This window comes from Mustela nivalis, assembly GCF_964662115.1.
Source record: "Mustela nivalis genome assembly, chromosome: 18".
NCBI classification, from domain to species: domain Eukaryota; kingdom Metazoa; phylum Chordata; class Mammalia; order Carnivora; family Mustelidae; genus Mustela; species Mustela nivalis.
In genome coordinates, this window is record NC_139037.1 from 53,671,396 (window position 1) to 53,694,134 (window position 22,739).

At 54.2% G+C, this 22,739-nt stretch overlaps 2 protein-coding genes across 6 annotated transcripts; both read left to right on the top strand.

Annotated features, from left to right (window-relative positions):
* The first annotated feature begins 326 nt into the window (after positions 1–326).
* ETFB (electron transfer flavoprotein subunit beta) lies at positions 327–11,443 on the top strand. Of its 2 annotated transcripts, none has more exons than XM_082710979.1 (6): positions 327–536; positions 7,625–7,783; positions 7,911–8,069; positions 8,383–8,445; positions 10,460–10,618; positions 11,148–11,443. In XM_082710979.1, the coding sequence occupies exons 1-6, from the start codon at positions 480–482 to the stop codon at positions 11,307–11,309; spliced, it is 759 nt and encodes a 252-aa protein (XP_082567105.1). In that variant the 5' UTR covers positions 327–479; the 3' UTR covers positions 11,310–11,443. The 2 variants fall into 2 exon arrangements, with proteins under 2 accessions (XP_082567105.1, XP_082567104.1); XM_082710978.1 differs by having other exon boundaries at positions 11,230–11,443.
* VSIG10L (V-set and immunoglobulin domain containing 10 like) lies at positions 11,437–21,243 on the top strand. Of its 4 annotated transcripts, XM_082710976.1 has the most exons (11): positions 11,437–11,557; positions 14,064–14,197; positions 14,278–15,114; positions 15,503–15,796; positions 15,954–16,238; positions 16,669–16,923; positions 17,373–17,651; positions 17,888–18,184; positions 19,042–19,155; positions 19,328–19,482; positions 19,964–21,243. In XM_082710976.1, exons 2-11 carry the CDS (start codon positions 14,158–14,160, stop codon positions 20,033–20,035), a joined length of 2,628 nt encoding a protein of 875 aa, XP_082567102.1. In that variant the 5' UTR covers positions 11,437–11,557; positions 14,064–14,157; the 3' UTR covers positions 20,036–21,243. The 4 variants fall into 4 exon arrangements, with proteins under 4 accessions (XP_082567102.1, XP_082567100.1, XP_082567101.1 ...); XM_082710974.1 differs by lacking the exon at positions 11,437–11,557 and having other exon boundaries at positions 12,272–14,197; XM_082710975.1 differs by lacking the exon at positions 11,437–11,557 and having other exon boundaries at positions 12,272–14,197; positions 18,067–18,184.
* The last annotated feature ends 1,496 nt before the right edge of the window (positions 21,244–22,739 follow it).

Genomic DNA, 22,739 nt, shown 5'->3' on the forward strand with positions numbered 1-22,739 from the left:
ACCAGGAACATGACAAGAAGAAGATGGGGAAACAGACACAAGAGGGCGCAGGTGATGCGAGCACAGCGACTTAAACAGGCGAGGAAACAGTGGGGAACTGGGGGAGGGATAAATGCGAGGGCGTTGGGAAAGGTTTGGGAGGCTCGGGAGGAGCTGCGCTGCAGGAGCACCTCCCGACGCGCACGACCTTTCCCCTAGTTCCTGGCCACGCCCCCTTCACTAAGTCCCTTTCCCCTTCCCTCAGGTCCCGCCTCTTTCTCCGGACTCTATTCTCCATTGGTCCGGATCCTCTTGCCACACCTCCCTCCCCTCCGGGCCCCCGATTGGTCCTTTGTCAGGGCGGAGGCGGGCATCGTCGCGGTTGATTGGCCGGCGGCGCGGGGCGCAGGCGCAAAGAGGGGAGCGGGAGAGGGGGCCGGGACGTCCGGCTCCAGAGGCCGAGTGAGCCTACTGACCCCGCAGGTGGGAGCCGCAGGAAGATGGCGGAGCTGCGCGCGCTCGTGGCTGTAAAGAGGGTCATCGACTTCGCCGTGAAGGTGACCGGGCCCCTCCTTGCACCTCCGGGAATCCCGAAACTGTATGGGGGGTCTTCTCGTACGTCTGATCTCTGCCGCTCTTCCTTCTGAAAGTCAAAGTCACACCTGAGGGCAAAGATCAAGGACCGTGAGGTTCAGACTTCAGACCCTCCTAATTCAGACCCAGCCCCTTTGGGGTCATGACCCCGCTCCCTTTTCTCAAGGTTTTGGACTCACTGTCTTAATAATTATGTGCAGTACGAGTTACTTTCTCTGTTTCTAACCCGCTGGAGGTGCCGCGGCCCCTGTGTAACATTTGGAGACACTGAGGCGAGGTCACTCCGCTAGGTTGGGGTAGAGCTGAGATTCCCCTCCAGGTCCGTCTGTCTTCTCAGCGCGACTAGTGCTTTGCACACAAGCCACACTTCACCTGTTATGCTTCACTGCCCACTCAGTTGCCTTAACTTGGGAACCCAGAAGCCTTCACCCTACAGAGCCGCGGGGTGAGCGAGGAGGCTCTAGCCAGGAAGGGAGGGAGAAATGTTTGCTGGAGATGAAATTCTGTTTGAGCTGGTGGAATGGCTCCTATTCCCCATGAGAGGGCTTGGCCGGGGTGGGAGGCAGCGTCTTTGCAGTCCTGGCTTGACCCTGAGAGTAGCTGGTGGGGACAGAGGTGAATCAGACATAGCCTCTCCGGCCAGTTTCTCAAAATACTTGGCTTAAAGCAGACTGAGGTGGTCTCCCCATCTACTGTAGATGGTGACTGCGCATCCGTGTCTGACCCACCATCAAACTGGGATTCCACCTATATGTCCCCAGCATTGTGCAGTATGGGCCTGCCATGCCAGAGGCCTCCTGATGCATGAAACCGGGATCCCTGCCCACTTGGGGAGTGAGGGCCTGGGAGCCCGACTTGGCAGGGAAACTTCAGTGATCATAACTGCTCACGTTTAGTGAGTGCTTACTGTGCGAAGGGCAGCACTCCAAGTCCTTGACGGACACTGACTCATTCAGTACTTTTCAGTATCCTCTTGCTTGATATTATGAAGCCGGTTGGGCGGGTGAGGAGAGTGAGGCCCTCGGAGATCCTGTTGCTTGCTGGATCACCCCACTCCAGGCAGGTATCGTCAGGATCGAAGTGCACCAGTCTCTGCTCCTCTTTTTTTTTTTTTTTTTTTAGATTTTATTTGTTTATTTGAGAGAGTGAGCAAGCGCACAAGAGGGGGAGGGTAAAGGGAGAGGGAGAAACAGACTCCTCACTGAGCAGGGAGCCTGATCCCAGGATCCTGAGATCATGACCTGAGTTTAAGCTTAACTGACCAAGCCACCCAGGCATCCCTCCTCCTTTTTCACTGTCAGGTCAGGGCTGCAGCAAAGCCCTGACAGCAAAGGGCAGGGGTGTTCTCTTTAGCTGCTCTTGGGGGTCCTGGGACCTTCTCTCCTGGTTTCTTCCTACTTCTAGCTGTTGCTTTGGGCTCTTTTGCTCTCTGGGCCTCCCTGTGCCCCAGCCCTGGTCTCCGTGGCTTGAGGTGCCTTTGTCGTATCTTGTCTTCCCCCCCGGCAGACCCGAAAATGACCAGCTTTGGGTCCCAGCCTTACCCAGCACAGGGCCTGGCACACAGGTGTGTGCTGAATGAGAGAACAAAGAGAAGGTATCAGCCATTGTCCTATCCCAGGGGTGTGTGCTGCCCCAGGGCTCCCAACACTGCATCCCATCTGTTGGCTGTGTGTATAGGTGCCCTTTCTGAAGAAATAAACATTGCCAACTACCTGATCACGGGCCAGAGCCCCAGCACCATTGCCCTCCCTCCCTTACCAGTCCCGCCACCTATTACTTGACAGCTGGTCCCCTTCTCCATCCTCATGGGCCCAGCATTTCAGGCTTCTCTTCCTCCCAGCTGGCCCCACACAGGGTCTCCTCCCTGGTTCTCAGTGGTTCCTTTGGTCCATCCTCTCTCAGCTTCAGGGCTCTTTCTCCCCTACCCCTGAGTTGCCCTGAAGCTCTCCAGCATCCTAAGAACAAAGTCACAGCCCTTCAGCCTGGTGTTTGAAACCCTTCATGGTCTGGCTGCGGCCCCTGTTCTGCTGTCCACAGTGCCATGTCCCGTGCTGACCCTTTGTGCTTCCATGGCTCCCTCACCTGGTCTTTCCTGACAGACCTGGCCCCTTTTTGCCTTGGATCTTTGCCCTTCGCTGTGCCTTCTGCCTGGGCACCCTTCCCTCCATCTGCACTCTTTGTACCTCCCTTGTCCTGCTTCACTCTGATCTATCAATTGTATCAAAAGTTTAGTGATTCTCTACCCCAACCCTCTCAGGCTTCTTGATGTGTCCTTGGACACTCCTGCAGCCCCCTGGGCTTGCCTCTCTCAGCTCTGCTCAAACACTGGATTGGGATCCTCTGCTCACCCAGGTGTCACCCCCACGCCCAGAATGACAGCCCCTTGGGGTGAGTGCCGGGTCTCACCCACTTTGTTCCCAGCATGGATTTTCACCTCCTTCCAGCCTTTGCTCAGATGTTCCCTTCTCTGTGAGGCCTTCCCTGGACACTGACCTAAAATGTCATTCCTGTGCCCTCCCTTGCTGTAATTTCTCCCATACTCTTATCACTTTGTAATCCACAGGGCGATTTTCTGATCGATCACTTTCGTGTCTGTGTCCTTCCAGAATTCGAGCCCCAGGGTCTGGAGGAGAGTCTGTCTGATGTAGTCAGCACTGTCTTAGATACCCGTTAGGCTCTCAGTTCAGGGCCCACTTCAGGCCAGCCACAGCTGGAATCAAGTCTGCTTCCTGCTGTGTGACCTTGGGGGAGTTGCTTAACCACTCAGGGCCCGATTTTCCTCCTCTCTACCAAGGGGATAACAGTATTGGGTGGCAGTGAAGTTTAAATGGGCTACTAGTATAGCGCTTGGCTCAGGGTAAGAGTCGGCCTTGGCTGGCCCTCAGGAAGGGTGGTTATTATTGGTAGAACTGGTAATGGACATTATTTTACTCGTCCGTTCAGAACACAAATGCTCTGCTCAGTGTGTGTCTGTGTGTATGTTTACGATTATTTGTCTAGGGTTTTAATTCATAAGCATTTGGCAACCCAGGAATACTCAGTTCTGGCCAGGTTACATCTTCCATGAGCTGATGAGGTTGTAACCTTCAGCGTTTCTTTCAAGGCCCAGGCAGAGACTGGATCAATTTTGCATTCATGATTTGGTATGCATTTTCCTAAAGAGGCTCTCCCAAAGGCTGGAAACTTCAGGCCCCAGAAAACCTGTTTCCAGCTTTGGGCCTAACCCCAGACAGCCACACCTTCCCTCAGTTCTGGGAGCCCCTGGCCTTTCCCCCTTGCCCCTCCTGCTCTTGGCAGGGCTGGCCCCTCATCATCCCTCAGGTCACACGTGTCAGCTCCTTGAGGCTGTTGGTCTTCTTTGCCTTCCCGAGATGAGATCTGCTGTAGAAGGGTCTCAGTGTGGTGACCACCGCCTTAGTCATCTGTCACTGGCATCACTCCCTGGCCACTGTCTCCCCCTCTGGCCTTGGCTCTCCTGGTCACTCTGTGTCCCGGGTGCTCTGTGCCCAGAGTCCCAGCACATGCCCAGAGAGTGACTCGCTTGACAGAAAAAAACCAGAGGACAAAACCACAGAGAAGTCCTTGAGCTGTGTCAAAAGTTCAGGGAGAGCTTTCAGAAGTCACTTTATATACACCTCCTCTGAGACAGAGGGCCACGAATAAATGGCCAGGAATAAAAGGACTGGCTCCCCCACCTCTTGAGGGCCCATTTCTCATCCTAGAGAGTCTCATGATTCCCAAGTCAGACTTGGAGTTAGGCCCCTGGTCCTGCCACTTCCTTGTTGTGTGATCCTGGGCAAGGCGCTTGGCCTCTCTGTGTGTCTGTTGCTCCATCTGGTCAATGGGGATGGTAATGGCAGCAACTAACCTCCCAGGCAGTTAGGGCAGTTAAATGAATTAATATATTTAAAGTCCTTGGAGCACTACCTGTCTGGCTCATGGCTGTTTCTTTTGAAGGTTCACATTTTGCAAATTCAAGAGAAAGAATAAAAGCTTCATGCAGGATTATCTTCTTTGATTTATAAAACCTCATTATTTAAAATAATAATAATAGAGAAAAATGATTCGCCCTGATCTTTCAGACCAACCATGGTTTCCTGACTTACGTAATTTAACTAAACAGTGTTTTTGAAGCTTGAAATCAACTCAGGCTTAAAATGTCTTCCACCGAGAAGATGCGCTGGCATGTTTCCCAGGGCCAGAGGCTCTCATCCCTTGGCTCATGGGTGTCAGGAGCTCGGTGCAAGGAGCCCCCTCAGAACAAGAGCAGGATCAGCGCCCTCCACCAGCCACTGGCTCACCAGCTCTGGCCTGTTACTGGTGGGGCTGCTTTTCTTGTTGAAAGGGGAAACCTCTGACTTGGATTTTATTTCGGTAACGAGAAGGCTTTTGTGGTTTAGTTCCCCTGCTGTTTCCAAGTGTTTGAGTGGTTCTCATGCATGGTTCTGGAAGGTGCTTGGCCTTCGCGTACAGTCCTGAACAGAGCTGATGGAAGTCCCTGTCTGTGGGCAGTTGACATTCTGGTGGGGAGAAGACTGATAGTTACTCTCAATCAGTCCAGCCTATGTCGTATGTCAGGGGTGGTCAGTGCTATGGTGAGAGTTAAACAGGGTTAAGGGATGGGAGAGTTGGAAGGGACGGGGTTTACACAGGAGGTGAGGGACAGCGGAGGAGGTCAGGGTCAAGCCAGTGCATGTTCTGGCAAATTCTGGGGATCGTGTGCCACACACTCAAAGTAGGTCCTAGTGGAAAAGCATGGATTCAGAACATGGTGTTGGCTCTAGTTGTACTTTGTAAAATGAATTTATTTAGTTCTGAAATGTGAGCCTTATTTTTGGTGTTAAAATGACTTTTAGGGACCCGTGGGTGGCTCAGTCAGTTAATAAGCATCTGCCTTCAACTCAGGTCATGATCTCAGGGTCCTGGGATGGAGCCTCGTGCCTACTGCTCTCCCTTCTTGTGCACGTTCTCTGTTTCTCAAATAAATAAACAAAATCTTAAAATGACTTTTTAAAAAAATGAACAAACAGTGATAGAAAATGATAGCTGTCCTTTTTCTCCTCCTCCTCCTCCTCATCAGTGTTATGGGTCCATGAGGTGCATCCAGACTGGGAAGAGACGAAATGTGCAAGGAGGTAATAAGAGATAGTGTCGCAGAGTCCCCAGTTCGGCCAGGCTGTCATCCCAGGTCTCTGCGGCCTGAGCCCTTGGTGGCAGTCACACGGGAGGAGAGAGGCAGGCCAGGTCCTGGGCTGGATCATGAAGGCGTCCAAGGACGGCTCCCCTGGGCATCTCGTGGGCTTCTTAGACGCAGAACCCACCTGCCTTCCCCGTCCCGCTTGTAGGATGTAGCCACGATACGCCCCAGAGTCCTGCAGGATTCTTCCCTCTCCCTGCGCCTGCCCAGCACAGAGCTCTGTCACTCCCACCTCCAGGGATCCCTGCAGTCCGTCCATCGGCTTCCCTGTCTCTGCTGGCTCTGCGGTCCAAGGCACTGTCATTCCTCATTTCGTTGACTAACAGCCACCCAGCCGTCTCCCCACTTTCCACCCTTGCTGTGCTCGCAGTTCCCCACCATGAACCCGGAAGGACATCCACTCGCCTCTTTATCGGCCTTGTTTTTTGTCTCTTGACCTATTCAACTCCAGTTCATCTTTCAGGTGTCCCCTCTAGTGCCACTGCCTCTGGGAGGCCTTCCTGATCGCCTCCCACGTCAGACTGGGTCACAGGCCCCCATCATCCTCTCTGAGTTCCCCAGACTTCTTCATGGATTCGCAGGTGGCAGAGCAGGGGATTTGAGCGCTTGGATCCTAGAAACCACTGACTGGCCAGCTACTTTGCTTGGGCGCCTCAGTTTCCTCATCTGTCTACAGGGACAATGACTGCTCCCTTGCTGGGCTGTCACCAAGATTAATGAGTTAGGTTCTTAGAACAGGGCTCCTGCGTGATTCTCCTTCAGTGCGTGGCCAGTAATATTCTCTCCGTTGGCTGCTAAGAGGAATATGGTGGGCTAGGAATTGGCCTTCAGCAGGCTATCCAGGCCCCAATCCGTGGGTGAATGGTAGCTGATTTGGAAGCAGGGTTTTTGCAGTTGGGCCTGAGTTAAGGCTCCTGAGATGGGGAGGTCACCCCGGATCACACAGGTGGGCCCTAATGCCATCTCCAGAGTCTGCATAAGAGAGGGGCAGAGGAAGCTGGAGGAACCAAGGGATGGATTCTGCCCTAGAGCCTCCAGAGGGACCCCACCCTGCCAAACTTGCTGGCAGCTCAATGAAACTGATTTTGGACTTTGGGCCTCAGGAGTTATGACACAATAAGCCACTGAGTCAGCAGTAATTTGGAATGGCAGCCATGGGAAATTAATAGGGGGACGGTTAGTTGTTCATACTGCCTTCCACCCCATGCTAGACCCAGAGCTCCCAGGCCAGTGGGCCTCACTCCCTTGCTGGTGGCGGTGTCCCCAGAATTTGGCTCTGGGCCAGCCCACAGTCGGTGCTCAGTTAAGACGGACCATGTGAGGAAAGGAGTGAGTAGAGTTTGCCTGTTTGGCAGAATAGGCCTTTAATGCTAGTGTTTTGCAAACTAGATCAGTCATGAGATCCGTGTGGAGGGTTAACATTTAAAGAAAGAGCAGAAAATGTCAGGGTACAGTGTACAAATCAGGGGAAGCATTGTTCACCGAACCTTGCGTTGCCATATTTATGTTGGTATGGAAGTATATGTTGTGTATTTGTAATACACTCAGGAGTATCCTAAAGTGTATTTCACACTGTGGTTTATAGTAAACCAAAATTCGAGAAACATTGTCTTGGGCCCCAGGAGCAGTGATAGAATCAGACAAGCATGTCCGATGTCCCCCAGTGCCCCACAAATGTGTGAGTGACATCATGAGAGGATGACCCTCTGGCTGTGAATTCTCATCTGCTATGTCCCCAGAGCTGCGGGACCTTGACAAGGCCCTGCCCCTTTCAGGGTCCCGGTTGTCCCCATCCAGCCCTTGCCTTCTTGCCTGTTTCCCCTGACCCTGCGCCTTCCCTTGCTGACTCGGCAGATCCGGGTAAAGCCTGATAAGACAGGCGTGGTCACGGATGGCGTGAAGCACTCCATGAACCCCTTCTGTGAGATCGCCGTGGAGGAGGCCGTGCGGCTCAAGGAGAAGAAGCTGGTGAAAGAGGTCATCGCCGTCAGCTGTGGGCCCGCCCAGTGCCAGGTGCTCAGGTCCTGGGGAGAAGGTGCCATCCAGGGCCCCAAGTCCTGGGTCTGGGGGAGGAGGGCCTGGGACCAGGCTCCTGGGCCCCTTGGGGCTGGAAGCTGCGTCACATCCCTTCTCCTGGCAGGAGACCATCCGTACTGCTCTGGCCATGGGTGCGGACCGAGGCATCCACGTGGAGGTGCCAGCTGCAGAGGCAGACCGCCTGGGTCCCCTACAGGTGGCCCGGGTCCTGGCCAAGCTGGCAGAGAAGGAGAAGGTGGATCTGCTGCTGCTGGGCAAGCAGGTGAGTGCACTTCCACCCCTGCACTGCCCTCCCTGCTCAGCACCCCAGAGGTGGGGGCAGGCGCTGTGATGACAGTGGGCCCAGGCCTAGTGGAGGGTTTGAACAGGGTGGGCAGGATGACCGTGGACGTCAGAAAGACTCCTGGGGTCTTGTGAGGTAGGATCGGAGCCCCAGGGTTGTGGTGATGGTCCACATGGAAGAGGAGGCCGGCGGACCATGGACAGATGTGTGGCCAAACCCGCATCTAGACAAAGGCCTGAATGGTATGTGAAAAGCCATATTGTCATACAGTCTTCTCTCTTTCTCCACCGAGGCCATTGATGATGACTGTAATCAGACGGGACAGATGACAGCTGGATTGCTAGACTGGCCACAGGTGAGGTTGGAGTGGGGAGCATCTCCTAAGGGCCAGATCTGGGGGCTCAGAAAAGGGCCACTCTGTCCCTGCCCTTTTGGAGGGAGGCAGGCTTAGTAAGACAGGGTGACTTCTCCAGCGGGCAGGAAAGAAATGTGCATGGCCAAGACACTAGGCCTTATCTAGGCCTTTGGTGCTGTTTTCATCAGCCTGTCACTCCACAAGTGCACCAAATTCATCCCCGCCTCAGGGCCTTTGCACTTGCTGTTCCCCCGCAGTCTAGGACATGATTCTCTCAGACTGCCTCATGGCTTTCCCACTCTTTCCTTCAGGTCTCTGCTCAGTTGTTAGCTCTTTAGAGAGGCCTTCCTTCCCTACCCTGTATGAAATTCCAGTGCCCCCTCCCCACCTATGCTGGTTCAATAGGAACATAAGCCACCTTTGATCTAAAATGTTTCATAGCCAGACTAAAAAAGTAAAAAGACACAGGCAGAATTAATGGCAGTAATATTCTATTTAACTGAACACATCTAAAGTGTGATTATCTTAGCATATAATCAGTATAAGAAAATACTGAGCTATTTTACATTCTTTTCTCTTTTTGTATGAAGTCTTCGAAATCCATTGTGAATTATATATCTACAGCCCATCTCAGTTCAGATGCTGAATTTCTATCAGAAATACTTAGTTTAGATTCCCAAACTCACAACTAAAAAAGTAGGCTCACATACCCCAGGTTGTTCCAAATAGACTTACAAGTTTTCTGGAATTGCATCAAATATCTTTTTTTTTTAATAGCAACTTTATTGAGATTAAGTGACTTAACGATAAACTGCACATATTTAAAGTGACAGTTTGGTAAGCTTGGACACACATACACACCCATGAAGCCATCATCACGATCAGGATAATATATTTGGCTTACGGATCTTTAAATATATTTATTTATTAAAAAGATTTATTACTTATTTGAGAGACAGAGAGAATGGGGGGAGGGGCAGAAGGAAGGAAGCAGACTCCCGCTGAGCTCACTCTTACGACCTGGAGACCATGACCTGAGCTGAAATCAGGAGTCAGGCGCTTAACTGACTGAGCCACCAGGCGCCTCTCGGTCTTTAAATTTAAATGAATTAATTAAGAGGGAAAATCCCATCCCACAATTGCACTACTAGCCACATTTCCTACATTCAGAAGACACTCTAGTCCTGTGGCTGCTGGGTATGTATTTGGTTTCTGGCGGCCTTCCCGGCCAGAAAAAATGCGCACGAAAGCCTGGGCCTTGGTCGTTTTCACAGTGTATCCGAAGGCTAGTTCATGGGGCCCTCGGATGAGACTGGGAGTGATGGAACATTCCAGCTAAGACTTGAAAGCTTTGTTCAGTGAGTGAGTGAGTGGAGAGAACAGGTTGGTTGGACAAAGAGAAGGTGCAGGTCTATCAGCCAGTGTTGATATAGGACTGGGGGACCAAGGGGCTCGGCCAGAGCTTGGGCACCAAGCAAAGAAAACTGGATGCCAGCAGATGTTCCTAGGGTCAGCCTAGAAGAGGGGCCTGGAAGGGAGCCCCAGGGGACAGAATGGTGGGTACCGGGAGCAGGGCATGGAGCCAGTTCTTGGCTTGACCCCTGGTGGGTGACAGTGAACACATTTTGGAGTCTTTCTCTGCTTCAGTTTTCCTCATCTGTCAAATGGGGACAATAGCATTGACCTTACAGTGTTCCCAAGAGGGCCTGATGGCTGTTTAGAACAGCGCCCTTCTTCCCCTCCATACATGTTCATCATTATTAAGCTAGGTTGATGATAGGCAGGAACCTAACTGGCAGGTTCAGGTCATTAGGACCCGCATCTTGGTTCCCAGTGAAATTACAGTACCCGCCCTAGATTTTTGAGATCCCTTTCTGTGGCTTCGTCCTGTTTATGAACTTGTGTCTATAGATTACCTTGTGGGACTCTCTCCTGTTCTCTCATTCATTACCTCATCCTCCTGCTGCTCTGTGCCTGTCTTGAGTTAACCTCACCCCCACCCTCCTCTCCCCAGGGCACATTCGCCTCCCAGGTGACACTGGAAGGGGACAAGCTGAAAGTGGAGCGGGAGATCGATGGGGGCCTGGAGACCCTGCGGCTGAAGCTGCCTGCCGTGGTGACCGCTGACCTGAGGCTAAATGAACCCCGCTATGCCACGTTGCCCAACATCATGGTGAGTGCTTGGTGCTTGGGTCCCTGAGGGCCCAGGAGTGGGTGAGTACATTGCAGGCCCAGTGCCTCTCTGGTGCTCAGATGTGGGGAGAGGGGATCCAAGGGACTTCTGATCCGAAGGAACGGCACATCTGGCTAAAAGAGTTCACTGACCGTCATGGCCAGTAGGATGGGTTCACTGGGTCATCCTAGCCAATGGGGAGAGCTTAGCATGTCATCCCAGCCAATAGGAGGGCACCCATCCAGTAGGGTGGGCTCTGTGAGTTAGGTCAGCCAATAGGGAGCGTTCAGTGGGTCTGCTTGGCCCAAAGTCCATTGAGTCTTTACTGCCAGAAGGTTGACGTTGCCAGTCCATTTCAGCCCGTGAAGGGCCTCCCAAGGCAGCTGACTAAAAGAGGACCCTCAATAGAAGGGATTCCCGGGCCATCCCCGCCCACAGACACGATCTCTACCGGCCCCAGAAGAGGTCCCGGTTGTCTTGGTGGGTGGGTGGGTCCAGACAAGTTCGGGCAGTGGGATTGGTTCTGCAGACGTGGCAGTCATGGGGAGGAGGCTGCCGGAGGGGCCGCAGGGGCTCCAGCAGCCCGGTGAATAGCGGGTGCCCGTGTGCAGAAAGCCAAGAAGAAGAAGATCGAGGTGATCAAGGCCGGAGACCTAGGTGTGGACCTGACCTCCAAGCTCTCCGTGGTTAGCGTGGAGGACCCGCCCCAGCGGACAGCCGGCGTCAAGGTAGAGACCACGGAGGACCTGGTGGCCAAGCTGAGGGAGATTGGGCGGATTTGAGCCCCTTTCCTGAAACTCAGCAATAAAACTATGACCCTCCCGATGACTGTCTCTGTTTAACTCATTCCCTGGAGACCTGATCTTTGGTTCAGTCAACAAACATTTGCTTAAATCTCCTGCGTGCCAGGCCCTGTACTGGGTGATGTCGGTGACCCAGGTGAGTCAAATCCAGTCCCTGCAAAGCTCCATGCTGAAGGGGGCCGTGGCGGGTGGGGGGGGGGCAGGTGGCGGGACGGACACCGACAGAGGCAGCTGCATGCTGTACGCTCTGGGCACAGGTGACATCATGCGCTTGGGAGCCCGCCTGGGGCACCTGAGCTGGCATGTGGGGCAGAGAGCTTTCCCAGAGAGAGGGCATCGCGGCTGAGTCCTGAAGGACGCCTTTCCATGAGGTGGGGAGAAGGGCTTTCATCTACAGAATGTTTGCCAGGGCTCCCAGGTTCCAGGCCCCTACCGAGACTCCGGGTACAAGAGGGAAGGAAGCTGGAAGCGCAGGGTCTGGTTGGGGAGACAGACAACAATGAAAACCTCATGTGGGGATGGAGAGCTGGGGCCCAGAGTCAAACTTGGGGATCTGAGAGCCTTGCTCGCAGTTACCGGCTGGGGGGTCTCGAGTGAGTGACATCCCATGTCTGAGCTTCGGTTTCCCATCTGGCTGATCAGAATAGGAAGGGCCTAGTGCAGTGGTTAAAGACTCGGCGTCTCGCTCTCGAGGCCCTAGCCAGGCCACTCCCTGGCTCTGGGAGGACTCTGGCAGGTTCCCACTCCCTGAGCCCCAATTCCCTCCTCCCTCGGGGCAGTACGCAATAACACCAGTGTTCTGGTTGTCTGGCATGGCATAACGAACCACACCAAAACTCAGAGGCTTAAGCCAGCAATCATTTATTTTGCCCATAAATCTGAAATTTGGGCAGGGCTTGGAAGGACAGCTCACCTCTCCAGGCGGCCTCAGTTGGGGTCTCAAGTGGGGCCAGAGGATCCACATCCAAGATGACTCAGTTATGCAGCCTGCAAGCCGGCCGGGGTTGTTGGCTTGAGCTGGCTGTTGGCCAGAGGCCAGGACTCCTCTGGGACGATGGGGGTGGGGCGCTGTAGGAGCTTTGTCATGACATGGTGGCTGGGTTCCAAGAGGGAGCGTTCCATCACACGTGAAGTGGAAAATGCCAGTCTGTGGGCCGAGATGCAGACCCTGGCATGGGGTCCCTTCTGCTGTGCTCTCTTGGCCTGGTAGTCAGAAACCAGCTGGATCCGAGGGGAGGGGACATAGACCCCTCCTTAAAGATGCAGGCATCTTTAAGCTATAAAACTTAGCCCATTAGTGCAGCCCCCCCCCGACCCCCGAACCACACTTGACACAAGGAAGGTGTGCACTCTATGATTCCCATTGTCGTTACCATCAGTATGGTGAGAACTCACTGATAAGCTCAGAGGACTGACGGTGAGCTGAGCAGAGGCCCTGAGCCCAGCCTGGAGTGGTCGGAGCTTTCTGAAGGGAGTGAGCATCTGATCGCCTTGAACCAAAGCCCAGCTCCACCCTCTGGCTGTGCAACCTTCTTCAGGTCCCTGGACCTCTCTGGGCCATAGTCCCCTGGCCTGTAAAATGAGGATAATGATACCCCAGCTCATAGGGCATTTGGAAGTGTTCGGGCAGATAATGCCTGGGAAGCATGTCACATGGTTCTTGGCGCAGGAAAAGTGGTAATTATTATTATTATTCTTAATTAGGTGAGGCCGCTGGACAAGTTGGGGGGTGGCAGAGGAAGTGAACAGAGCAGTCCAGGCAAAGAAGAGACTGCCTGCAAACCTGGGAGGGGAGAGATGGGGCATAGGAATAGCTGGATGTTCAAAGAGTAAGAGGATAGATGGTGTGACCAGAGTGGGTAGGTCTGGGCCACTCTGGTTCTGGAAGGGATCTTGGATGTTTCCTGAGGGCACAGGGGAGCCACGCACAGGAGGGGTGGGGTAGAAAGGGGTCAAGTGTGGATCAAGGGGTCAGGTGGTGGAGGCTGGAGGGAGGAGGCTGGGAGAGAGGATGGATCCGGCCAGTGGGATTGGAGAGGAAGGGACAGAGCAGAAGGGGAGAGGAGGGAAGAGGGCTCCCAGCCTCTGCATAGATGTGGAACCACACTTGAGATGGAGAACCCAGGAAAGGGGTTGTGTTGGGGGAAGATGCTGAGTTCGGTGGAACACAGGGCATTTGAGGCCCTAGGGGGCAGGGAAATGCAACTCTGGATCTTGGGAGAGGGTGGGAGACAGCCTGTGGAGACTTGTTCTGAGGGCAGCAGGGAGCTGTGGGAGGAGTTGGAGCAGAGTAGGAAGAGGGTCGGATGCAGGTATCTGAGGCTGCAGGCAGGCTAGAGTGGGCTCAGGTCCACAGTCTGGTGAGAGGAAACCTGAACTGAGGCCAAGGGCATCAGATGGCGCTCTCTGAAGGGTCACCTCGCCCTCCAAGAGGTCTTCCTGCTTCTGTTCCCCATGAGTTTGCTACCACGTTTCTGCTGGGAGACCCAGCTCTCCCTGTCTTCACGCAGGGGTGGGGAGTGCCTGGGTCAGATGGGGCCAGCTGATGAGGACCAGTGGGGCAGGGTGGCTGGCTCTGCCACTAGATTGAGGGTGGGGGATCCTGGCACGTCCCACTGGGTCTGGCTTCCTTCCCCGCCCAGGAAGCTACCAGTCCTGTCGGACTCGTCAACCAGGGAGGCACAGGTGCAGGCCCCGGAGTCTCGCTGCAGTGTCCTCACGGGTGCGGCCAGCACCATGGACACCTCACAGGCTCTGCTGCTCTTCCTGCTCCTGGGTAAGTCCCCTGCTCAGCCTCTTCCCCACTGGTTCCCCTGCTCAGCAAACCCCTAACGGCCTCTGCTTCTGTCCTTGCAGCCTCCGGAGGAGGGGTCCTCAACCCCCGAGCCTCTTCTGGAGTTCAGCAACCCAGTTTCTCCATGGACTCAGAAAGCTCTTCCCAGATCCCAGGTTCAAAAGTCTCCATCCAACCCCCCAGCTGGAAATTTCCAGATCATTCTCCAGGTCCAAAAACCACTGCTGCTGTTCCTCATTCCAAATGGTTTCCTGAGGCCTCGAATTTGAGTGATGTGCCTCTCTCCATCTGGTCAGATGTTTCTGCTGAGGGCCAAAAGTTGAGCCTGAATCCTGCCTTCTCTGAAATCCCGGGTTCTGAAGTATTTTCTGTCTTGGATTCTCAAGTTCCTGCCAAAGACTCAGAGCCCTCCTCTGTTAAGACCCCAACTTCGAACATTTCAGCCCAAGGCCCAGATCCTGGAGCATCCATTGAGACCCCAGGTTCAGAATCTTCCCCTGAGGGTCAAGATCTTGAAATCTCTGCCCAGAACCCTGAATCCAAAGTAACTACAGTAGCCCACCCTGTGGAAAGCCTCCCCCAGCAAGTGGGGAGGCCTCTCTCGGTGCTAGTGGGGACCGCCATCCAGCTCCCTCTAGTTCCAGTTCCCAGCCCCGGCCCTCCTGCTCCTCTGGTTGTCTGGCGTCGAGGCTCTAAGGTGCTGGCAGCTGGAGGCCTGGGGCCAGGGGCCCCCCTGATCAGCTTGGACCCTGCTCACCGAGACCGCTTAAGATTTGACCAGGCCCAGGGGAGCCTGGAACTTGCCTCTGCCCAGCTAGAGGATGCTGGGGTATACACTGCTGAGGTTATCCGGGCTGGGGTCTCCCGGCAGATTCGGGAGTTCACCGTGGGTGTGTATGGTAAGTGGGCACAGAGGTCCAGAGTGCAGGCCCTTTAGGAAGGTGGCTGCTGTCTGATCATGTTTTCTCCCCTGAGGTAGGGGTCCCTCAACAGGGGAGAGAGGACTTCTGAATTGGAGGGAGGAGGGATAAGAGGGGTTGGGGGTCAAGATAGAGGTTCTTAAGGGAAGTTGGACCTGGGGATCAAGACCCCTGGAGACTCAGAATCCTGAGTCTCTGAGAGGAGAGAGTGGGGGACTCAGACTTATGGGTCTGTGAGGAGGGGGACTCCTGGGGCTGGGCCCGGAAGTCCTGGGTGGAAGGAGTAGAGAAGGCTGGGGCCTGGAGTCATGACTATATAGCAAGAGGGGGCCTTGGACCGGGTCCTGAACTGGTCTCCCTCTCCCAGAGCAGCTGCCCCAGCTGTCAGTGCAGCCTGAGACCCCTGAGACAGAGGAGGGGGCGGCCGAGCTGCGGCTGCGCTGCCTAGGGTGGAGGCCGGGTCGTGGGGAGCTGAGCTGGAGCCGGGACGGACGCACCCTGGAGGCAACGGACCCTGAGGGAGCAGAGCCACCCCGGATCCGCACAGAGGGCGACCAGCTGCTCATCACGCGCCCTGTGCGCGGCGACCAGGCCCGGTACACTTGTCGCATCCGCAGCCCCTTCGGCCACACGGAGGCTGCGGCCGACGTCAGTGTCTTCTGTGAGTGGGGTTGTGCCTCGGGTCGGGGGCCGGGATCCGGGAGCTCAGCCTCCTGAGTCCCAGGCGGAGGGGGGATTGGAGGTCCCCTGGAGCGCCCCAGGCTCGTGGCGGTGTTCCGGATGACCCTGACTCTCCCGATCCGGATCACTTCATCCAGACGGCCCGGATGCGCCGGTCATCAAGGTGTCCTCGGATCGCGACGCCGCCCCCGCCCTATATGTCACCGCCGGCAGCAACGTGACCCTGCGCTGCACCGCCGCCTCGCGGCCGCCCGCCGACATCACGTGGAGCCTGGCAGACCCGGCCGAGGCCGCGGTGCCCTCAGGCCCGCGTCTCCTGCTGCCGGCGGTCGGGCCGGGCCACGCCGGCACCTACGCCTGCCTCGCCTCGAACCCGCGCACCGGCCACCGCCGCCGTTCCCTGCTCAACCTCACCGTGGCCGGTGAGCTCGGCCCGTGGGTGGGATCAGCAAATAAAGGAATTACCTGGGAAGGGGGCGGAGTCACAAGAGGGGGCGGGATCGTTCTAGAAATGAGCGAGTTGTCTTTCATTTGGGACGGGGCGCAACTGGAGGGCACAGACGTCTGGCTGAAGGCCCAGAGTAACTCGGTGGAAGGGGTTATGTTTGCGAGGAAAGAAATCAGTGCTGAAATGTAGTCTTCTCGGGAAAGAGAGGCCGTCGGTGGGGCTGCAGCTGCCCGCTCGGCCTGGACGTTTCTGGGAGAGGGAGCTGGGTGGCAAGAGAATAGGGCGCGGATGGCGCCTACGGCCCGGTGCCAGATGCAGAAGGGTCGGCGCGAACGCGCGGATAGGAGGTCTGGAGGGGTGAGGGGGGAGAGGCTGGCCCCTTGATCTCTCCCTACGCTCCACAGACCTGCCTCCCGGGTCCCCACAGTGCTCAGTCGAAGGTGGTCCGGGGGACCGCAGCCTCCGCTTCCGCTGCTCGTGGCCGGGCGGGGTCCCCGCCGCCTCCCTGCAGTTCCAGGGTCTCCCTGAAGGCGTCCGCGCAGAGCCGGTGCCCTCCGTGCTCCTGGCGGCTGTCCCCGCCCACCCCCGGCTCAGCGGTGTTCCCGTCACCTGCGTCGCTCGTCACCTGGTGACCACACGCACCTGCACTGTCACCCCGGGTGAGAGCCGGTGGGACTTATTTCCTGTTTCCCGAGGAGGGGCGTATTTCTTAGTTCCTTTAGGAAATGAGAAAGGCAGACTTCTAACTCCAGGAAAAGAGATTTCCTTTGTCTTAAACCCTACAGAAGGACCAAGGTTGTTCCTATACTGCAAGCAGGGAAAAGGGTCACAGTTTCTTTCCTGGACCCAGGAAGAGGGCTGACACCTTCCTACTTGTCCCGAGCAATAAAGGCTCGAGAACAATATGAATTCCCCAGTCCAGAACCTGGTCCATAGTATTTATCTCATAAGGCCTTATTAAGGACATCCAATAATGACTGAACAACAGTGAGTGAATGAGCAGTGCTTCCTTGTTTGGCTAAAGTTTCACAGCGGTTTCCTTCCCCAAAGGGTGGGGCTTGGACTCCAGGGTGACGTCTTGACTTGGCTGGGTTTCTTCTACCTGCAGAGGCCCCTCGGGAGGTGCTGCTGCATCCCACAGTGGAGGAAACACCATCTGGGGAGGCAGAGGTGGCGCTGGAGGCCACTGGCTGCCCTCCACCATCCAGAGCATCTTGGACCCGGGAAGGGCGGCCTGTGGCCCCTGGAGGTGGGGGTCGCCTCCGGCTCAGCCAAGATGGGCACAGGCTCCTCATTAGCAACTTCAGTTTGGACTGGGACCTGGGAAATTACTCCGTGCTGTGCAGCGGGGCGCTGGGTGCTGGGGGCAACCAGATTACTCTCATTGGTGAGTGCATTCCTTTCCCAGAACCCAGAAGTCCTCCAGCCCTCTCCAACCTCAGATCCAGTCCCCAGCTCCTTCTCCCTCAGATCCAAGAGTTCAAGTCCTCAGTCCCTTTCTCTTATAGGCCTAGAAGGCTCCCCAGACCCTCTGTTCCCAGGACATATGAGCCCAGGCCTGCAGCACCCTTCCCTCTCCCCTCTAGGACCCATAAATTCAGCCCCCACCTTAATCCTCCGCAGGACCTTCCATCTCCTCATGGAGGCTGCAGAGAGCCCAGAATGCAGCAGTGCTGACCTGGGATGTGGAACGTGGGGCCCTGATCAGTGGTTTTGAGATCCAGGCACGACAAGAGGGCCCCGACCTGGGTAGAGCCACTACCTACAAAGACTGGATCTCCCTGCTCTTCCTGGGGCCTCAGGAGCGGTCAGCCGTGGTGCCTCTTCCTCGCCGAAACCCTGGGACCTGGGCCTTCCGTATCCTCCCCACCCTGGGGGGCCAGCCAGGGACCCCATCACAAAGTCGAGTCTACCAGGCCAGTGAGTTGGGGCTGTTGGAGCCTTTTCCTGGGCCACCTCCCTTCAGTCTGTTTCCTTGTATCCTGCTTGTCTGTCTGTATCCTTTTTCGGGGGCTACGGTCACAACGGACCATAACCCGCATGGTTTGAACACACAGCAATGTAGTCTCTCCCAGTTCTGGAGGCCAGAAGTCAGAAATCAAGGGGTCAGTGCTCCATCTCAGGGAAATCGGGGCTGTGCACCCTCTGAGACTTGAGGCAGAGTCTTTGCGGGTCTCTCCCAGCTTCTGAGGGTGGCCATCCGTTCTTGACCTTCCTTGAGTGTAGCTGCATTGCTTGGTCTCTGCCTCCAGCTTCCCACAGCCTCCTCCTCCCTGTGTGTGTCTCTGTTTTCTTCTTGTGAGGGCTCTAGTCATCTCGGATTGGGCTCATCCTGATGATCTCTTCTTGACTTGATTGGCTGTACTGTGTCTCCCCCCAAAGATAATTGACATCTTAACCCTCAGTACCTGTGAATGTGGCCTCATTTGGAAACAGAGTCTTCGCAGAAAATTGACTCTATTTCTGTGATAGCACCTTATTTCTGTCATAGCACATTTTTTTCTTAGTACAACCTGTAATTGTTATTAATTGGTACGTTCATTTCTGATTTCCCTAAAAATTAATCCCCATGAGAGTAGGTATCTGGGTTTGCTCACGGTGGACTGTTACCTTCTGGTAGAACGCCAGGCGCACCGCTTACTTAGTAAATGCTAAAAGAATTGAGAGTCTGGGGTCCCAGGAATTGGGTTCCGAAAGAGTTGGAGCAGGGGGCTTAGGAAATTTGGGTCCAGCCCTAGCTCCTGCTCTCTTATCCTTCATCGCTCTGTCTCTTCCAGGTCCCACCCTGGGCTCCGGGGCCATTGCTGGCATCGTCCTGGGCTCCCTACTGGGCCTGGCGCTCCTGGCAGCACTTCTCTACCTGTGCATATGCTGCCTGTGCAGGCTCAGGGGTAAGTGAGGGCCCACTGGAGAGGGTCCCTAGCAAGAGAGCAGGCTGAACCCGTCTGCATGGCCACAGGCTATTCATCCCGCCTTCTACCTCCATATCAGCCTATCAGAGTGAGGCCCCGCCCCTCCAACAGCCAATGAAGTGCTTCTGTTCCTCGTTCCTCCTCTTTCTAGGACACTCTCTCAAGAAAAAGAAGCATCCGCCCTCCTTGACCCCTGTGGTTCCCCCACTGGAAAAAAAGATGCAGAGCGTAACTCCAGTGCAGACCTCACAGCCTCTGCCCCTCAAAGTCCCGCTGGAGGACCCTAGCCCAAACGGAGCCCACCAAGTGAGTGTCAGTGCCCCAGTGCCCTGGAATGGGCTGGAACTTTTTGTGTTTTAGGGAGAGGAGATGATCTGAGTCTTCTTCCTCCAGCTTTACTTGTTGGTTTACAAAGTCGGTAAATAACACCCCTCCCTTTTTAATACATAAATATTGGACAGGAATTCCCATCACATTTTTGCTGTAGTTCTTACTACAATTTCTTACTCCAATTTCCCGCCAAAAGAGGGAGAACTCCTTCATTTTTTTTCCATAAAAATTGGCCAAACTTCCATCTTCTATCAGATGTGGGATGGAATGTCTTCTCTCGGGTGAAAGCTGGGTTGTTTCCTGTCCCAAGGGTGGGCGGACATTTCTTTTTTCCCTGTTGTAAATGAGGAGAACCTGGCTAACTCTGACTGATGTGAGCTAGCCCTCGAAAAAGGTGAGTCATGTCGCATTCAGGGTGACACCTGAGGTTGTCCTCCTCCTTTCCTTTCTCTTCCAGGCTGCTGGTCTCAGTCCAGTCATCTCTCCGGGTGGGGGCCCGAGGACTGTTCGGACAGCCACGCAGGTGTGACCAAGGCCCGCACCGCGCAGGAATTTTTTTTGGGGGTAGGACCTCCTGTTTCATCCCAAAAGCAGGCAGAGCCCTCCTGTCCTGCTGTGACTGAAGACTGGCCCTGGGCATGGGACTTCCTGTCTCTCTCTCAGGGCAGAAGACTCTGCTTGTATTTGCGCAGCCAAGGCGCTGTGGCTTCCAGGCTGGGAGAGACTGCTGCCGATCTACCCATGTGGTTTGCACAGCCTCTAGGCAGGACCTACAGGCTTGGTGCTGGACAGACTGGTGGACCGGCAAGTCTTGCCCTGTGCTGCTTCAAGCCCCAGGGGGCGCCCAGCCTCATTCTCTCAGAAGGTCTTCCTACATATCCCCCCCACCCCACCCCATCTCCTCCAGGCCATACCCATTCAGCTGCCAGCGTCTGCATCTTGAAATAGCTCAGAACACATCCTCTCCTCTTTAAACCCTTCTGGGGGTGCCCATTGCCCTTCAGATATTGTCCCGACTCCTCACTGTGATTTTCAGAGCCTTGTGGTTGGGCTTCTGTTGACCTCTGACCTCCCCTTCTGGCACTTTCACCCCTGCCACTCAATTAACAACAGGCTTTCTGTCCACCCAGCTCTATTTTGCATCTGGGGCTTTGCCCCAGAGTTTGCTTTGCCTGGAATCCCACTTTTTGCCCCGGGTTATACACTTCTCAAGGACAATGCTAACTGAGCTACAACAATTTATAGGAAATATATATTTGCTCATTCAGATGACCAAAATATGTTTCTCAGATATCTTTGGTCTTGCTTGATCCACAGTTCTTGAAAAACGGTTCAGAGCCCTAAAGGCGAATTGAGTGGCTTGTTATTAATGAAAGTGACTTTTGGACCTGACCCAAAGTGGGAGCTGGTTACCTGGAGGACCAAACCTGTGATTAAAAGACTGGAACTTTCTCACACCCCTCCCTGCCCGCCCCTCTAGGAGGGGAAGGGATTGGAGGTTGAATCAGCCAATGGCCAGTGACTTAGTCAATCATAACAATATAATGAAGCCTTCGTATAACCCAAGAGGCCAGCTCTTGGATCCTTTTCCGGAGAGCTTCCATGCTGGGGGAACCAGAATGCTCCCCTGTGCCATAAGCCGGGCCCCAGGCTCCACAAGGACAGAAGCTCCTTTGTCCTTGGGTATTTCTTCATCTGGCTGTTGATTCATATCCTTTAATAAACTGGTAAATGTAAGAAGTGTTTCCCTGAGTTCTGCAGCCAGTCTGGGAAATTAATCAAATCCAAGGAAGAGGTCTTTGGAACCTCCAGCTGTAGGCAGTCGCTCAGAAGCCCGGGTAGCAGTTTGGGGCTTGCAGCTGGAATCCGAAGTGGGGAATGGGGGTGTCAGTCTTGTAGGAGGGACTCTTCACCTTTGGAATCTCAAGCTATCTTTGAAGAGACGGTGTCAGAATGGAGGTGAATTCTCAGACACCTGCTGGTGTATGAAAATTGGTGTGTGGGGGGATCCCCCCAATATTGGAATTGGGTCCAGAAATCCTAAAAATGTAACCATTACTAGCTTAGGAGGCTGACTTGGTTATGGGTTCAGTCTCACAACCTCTGAACCTCTGGCTTCTCTCACGTAAATTTGTATGTACTAAACTTGTATACTCTCTGCCTCCCTCCTTCAGCTGAGTATGTCATGAAGGCAGAGACCATGTCATTATCCCCAGCACTTAACACAGAGCCTGGCACACAGCAGGCAATCAATAAACACTGGTTGACTGAGCAAATGTTTTGGCGCCAGTGAAGGCTGGGCTTACCACTGTTCTCCCCAGCGTGATGCCTTTTCTCTCTTAGCCGGGTTTTTCATTGGAAATGTAGGGAGTGCATCAGTGAAGATTCCCTTGGCTGCAAGTAACAAAATAAACAGTGGCAAAATAAGTGGTGATTTCAGGCTGGCTCAGCAACATAGCGACCCGGGTTGGCATATTGTCTTATGTGGCAATATGGCTGCTAGAGCTCCAGACATCACCTCTTCATGCAACTGTATCTGAAGACAAAAGGGAGTAAGGTTCTCTTCCCACACTCCTTCCTTCAACCAGCCTCGTGAGTGAGGAAAGAAATTTCCTGGAAACCCATTAGCAAACTTGCCTTATTGACCCCAAATTAGCCACATCACTGCAAGGGAAGCTGGGAAACCAAACATCTCAGCTTATATCATGGGAGGTGGGTCTTCTAGCAAAGGAGGAATAAACTAATGCATCTGTCTCAGGGAAGAAAAGGATAAAAGTGAGGTATTCTGGTTCAAGATTGGGATGAAAGAGGCCTCTAGGGAAATAGAGCTCTTGGATCTTTTTGGAAAGGTGAAGCCCGGGGTACTGGGTACCTGGGTCCTCTATATTTTTTCTATATCAGACTTTTCATTTCCTTTTTAATCACTGGTAAGAAACCTAACACAAATTGGCTTATACTTTCAGGAGAGTGTATTGCTTATATAAATGAAGGTGGGCATCAGGTAAGCTTTGATCCAGCTACTCAAACAATGTCACCATGGACTCAGTTTCTTTAGACCTTCTTTTCTATACTCTAGTGTTTCTACCATTCTCGGCCTGTACATACTACCTTCCCCACCACTGTTATTCCCACAGACCCAAGATCTTCCATGTAACAGGGAAAAGCAATGGTGCAGATCTAGATAGATCTCACATCATTGTGTAATGGGTCAATTTCAAATCTACTGAAAGAGA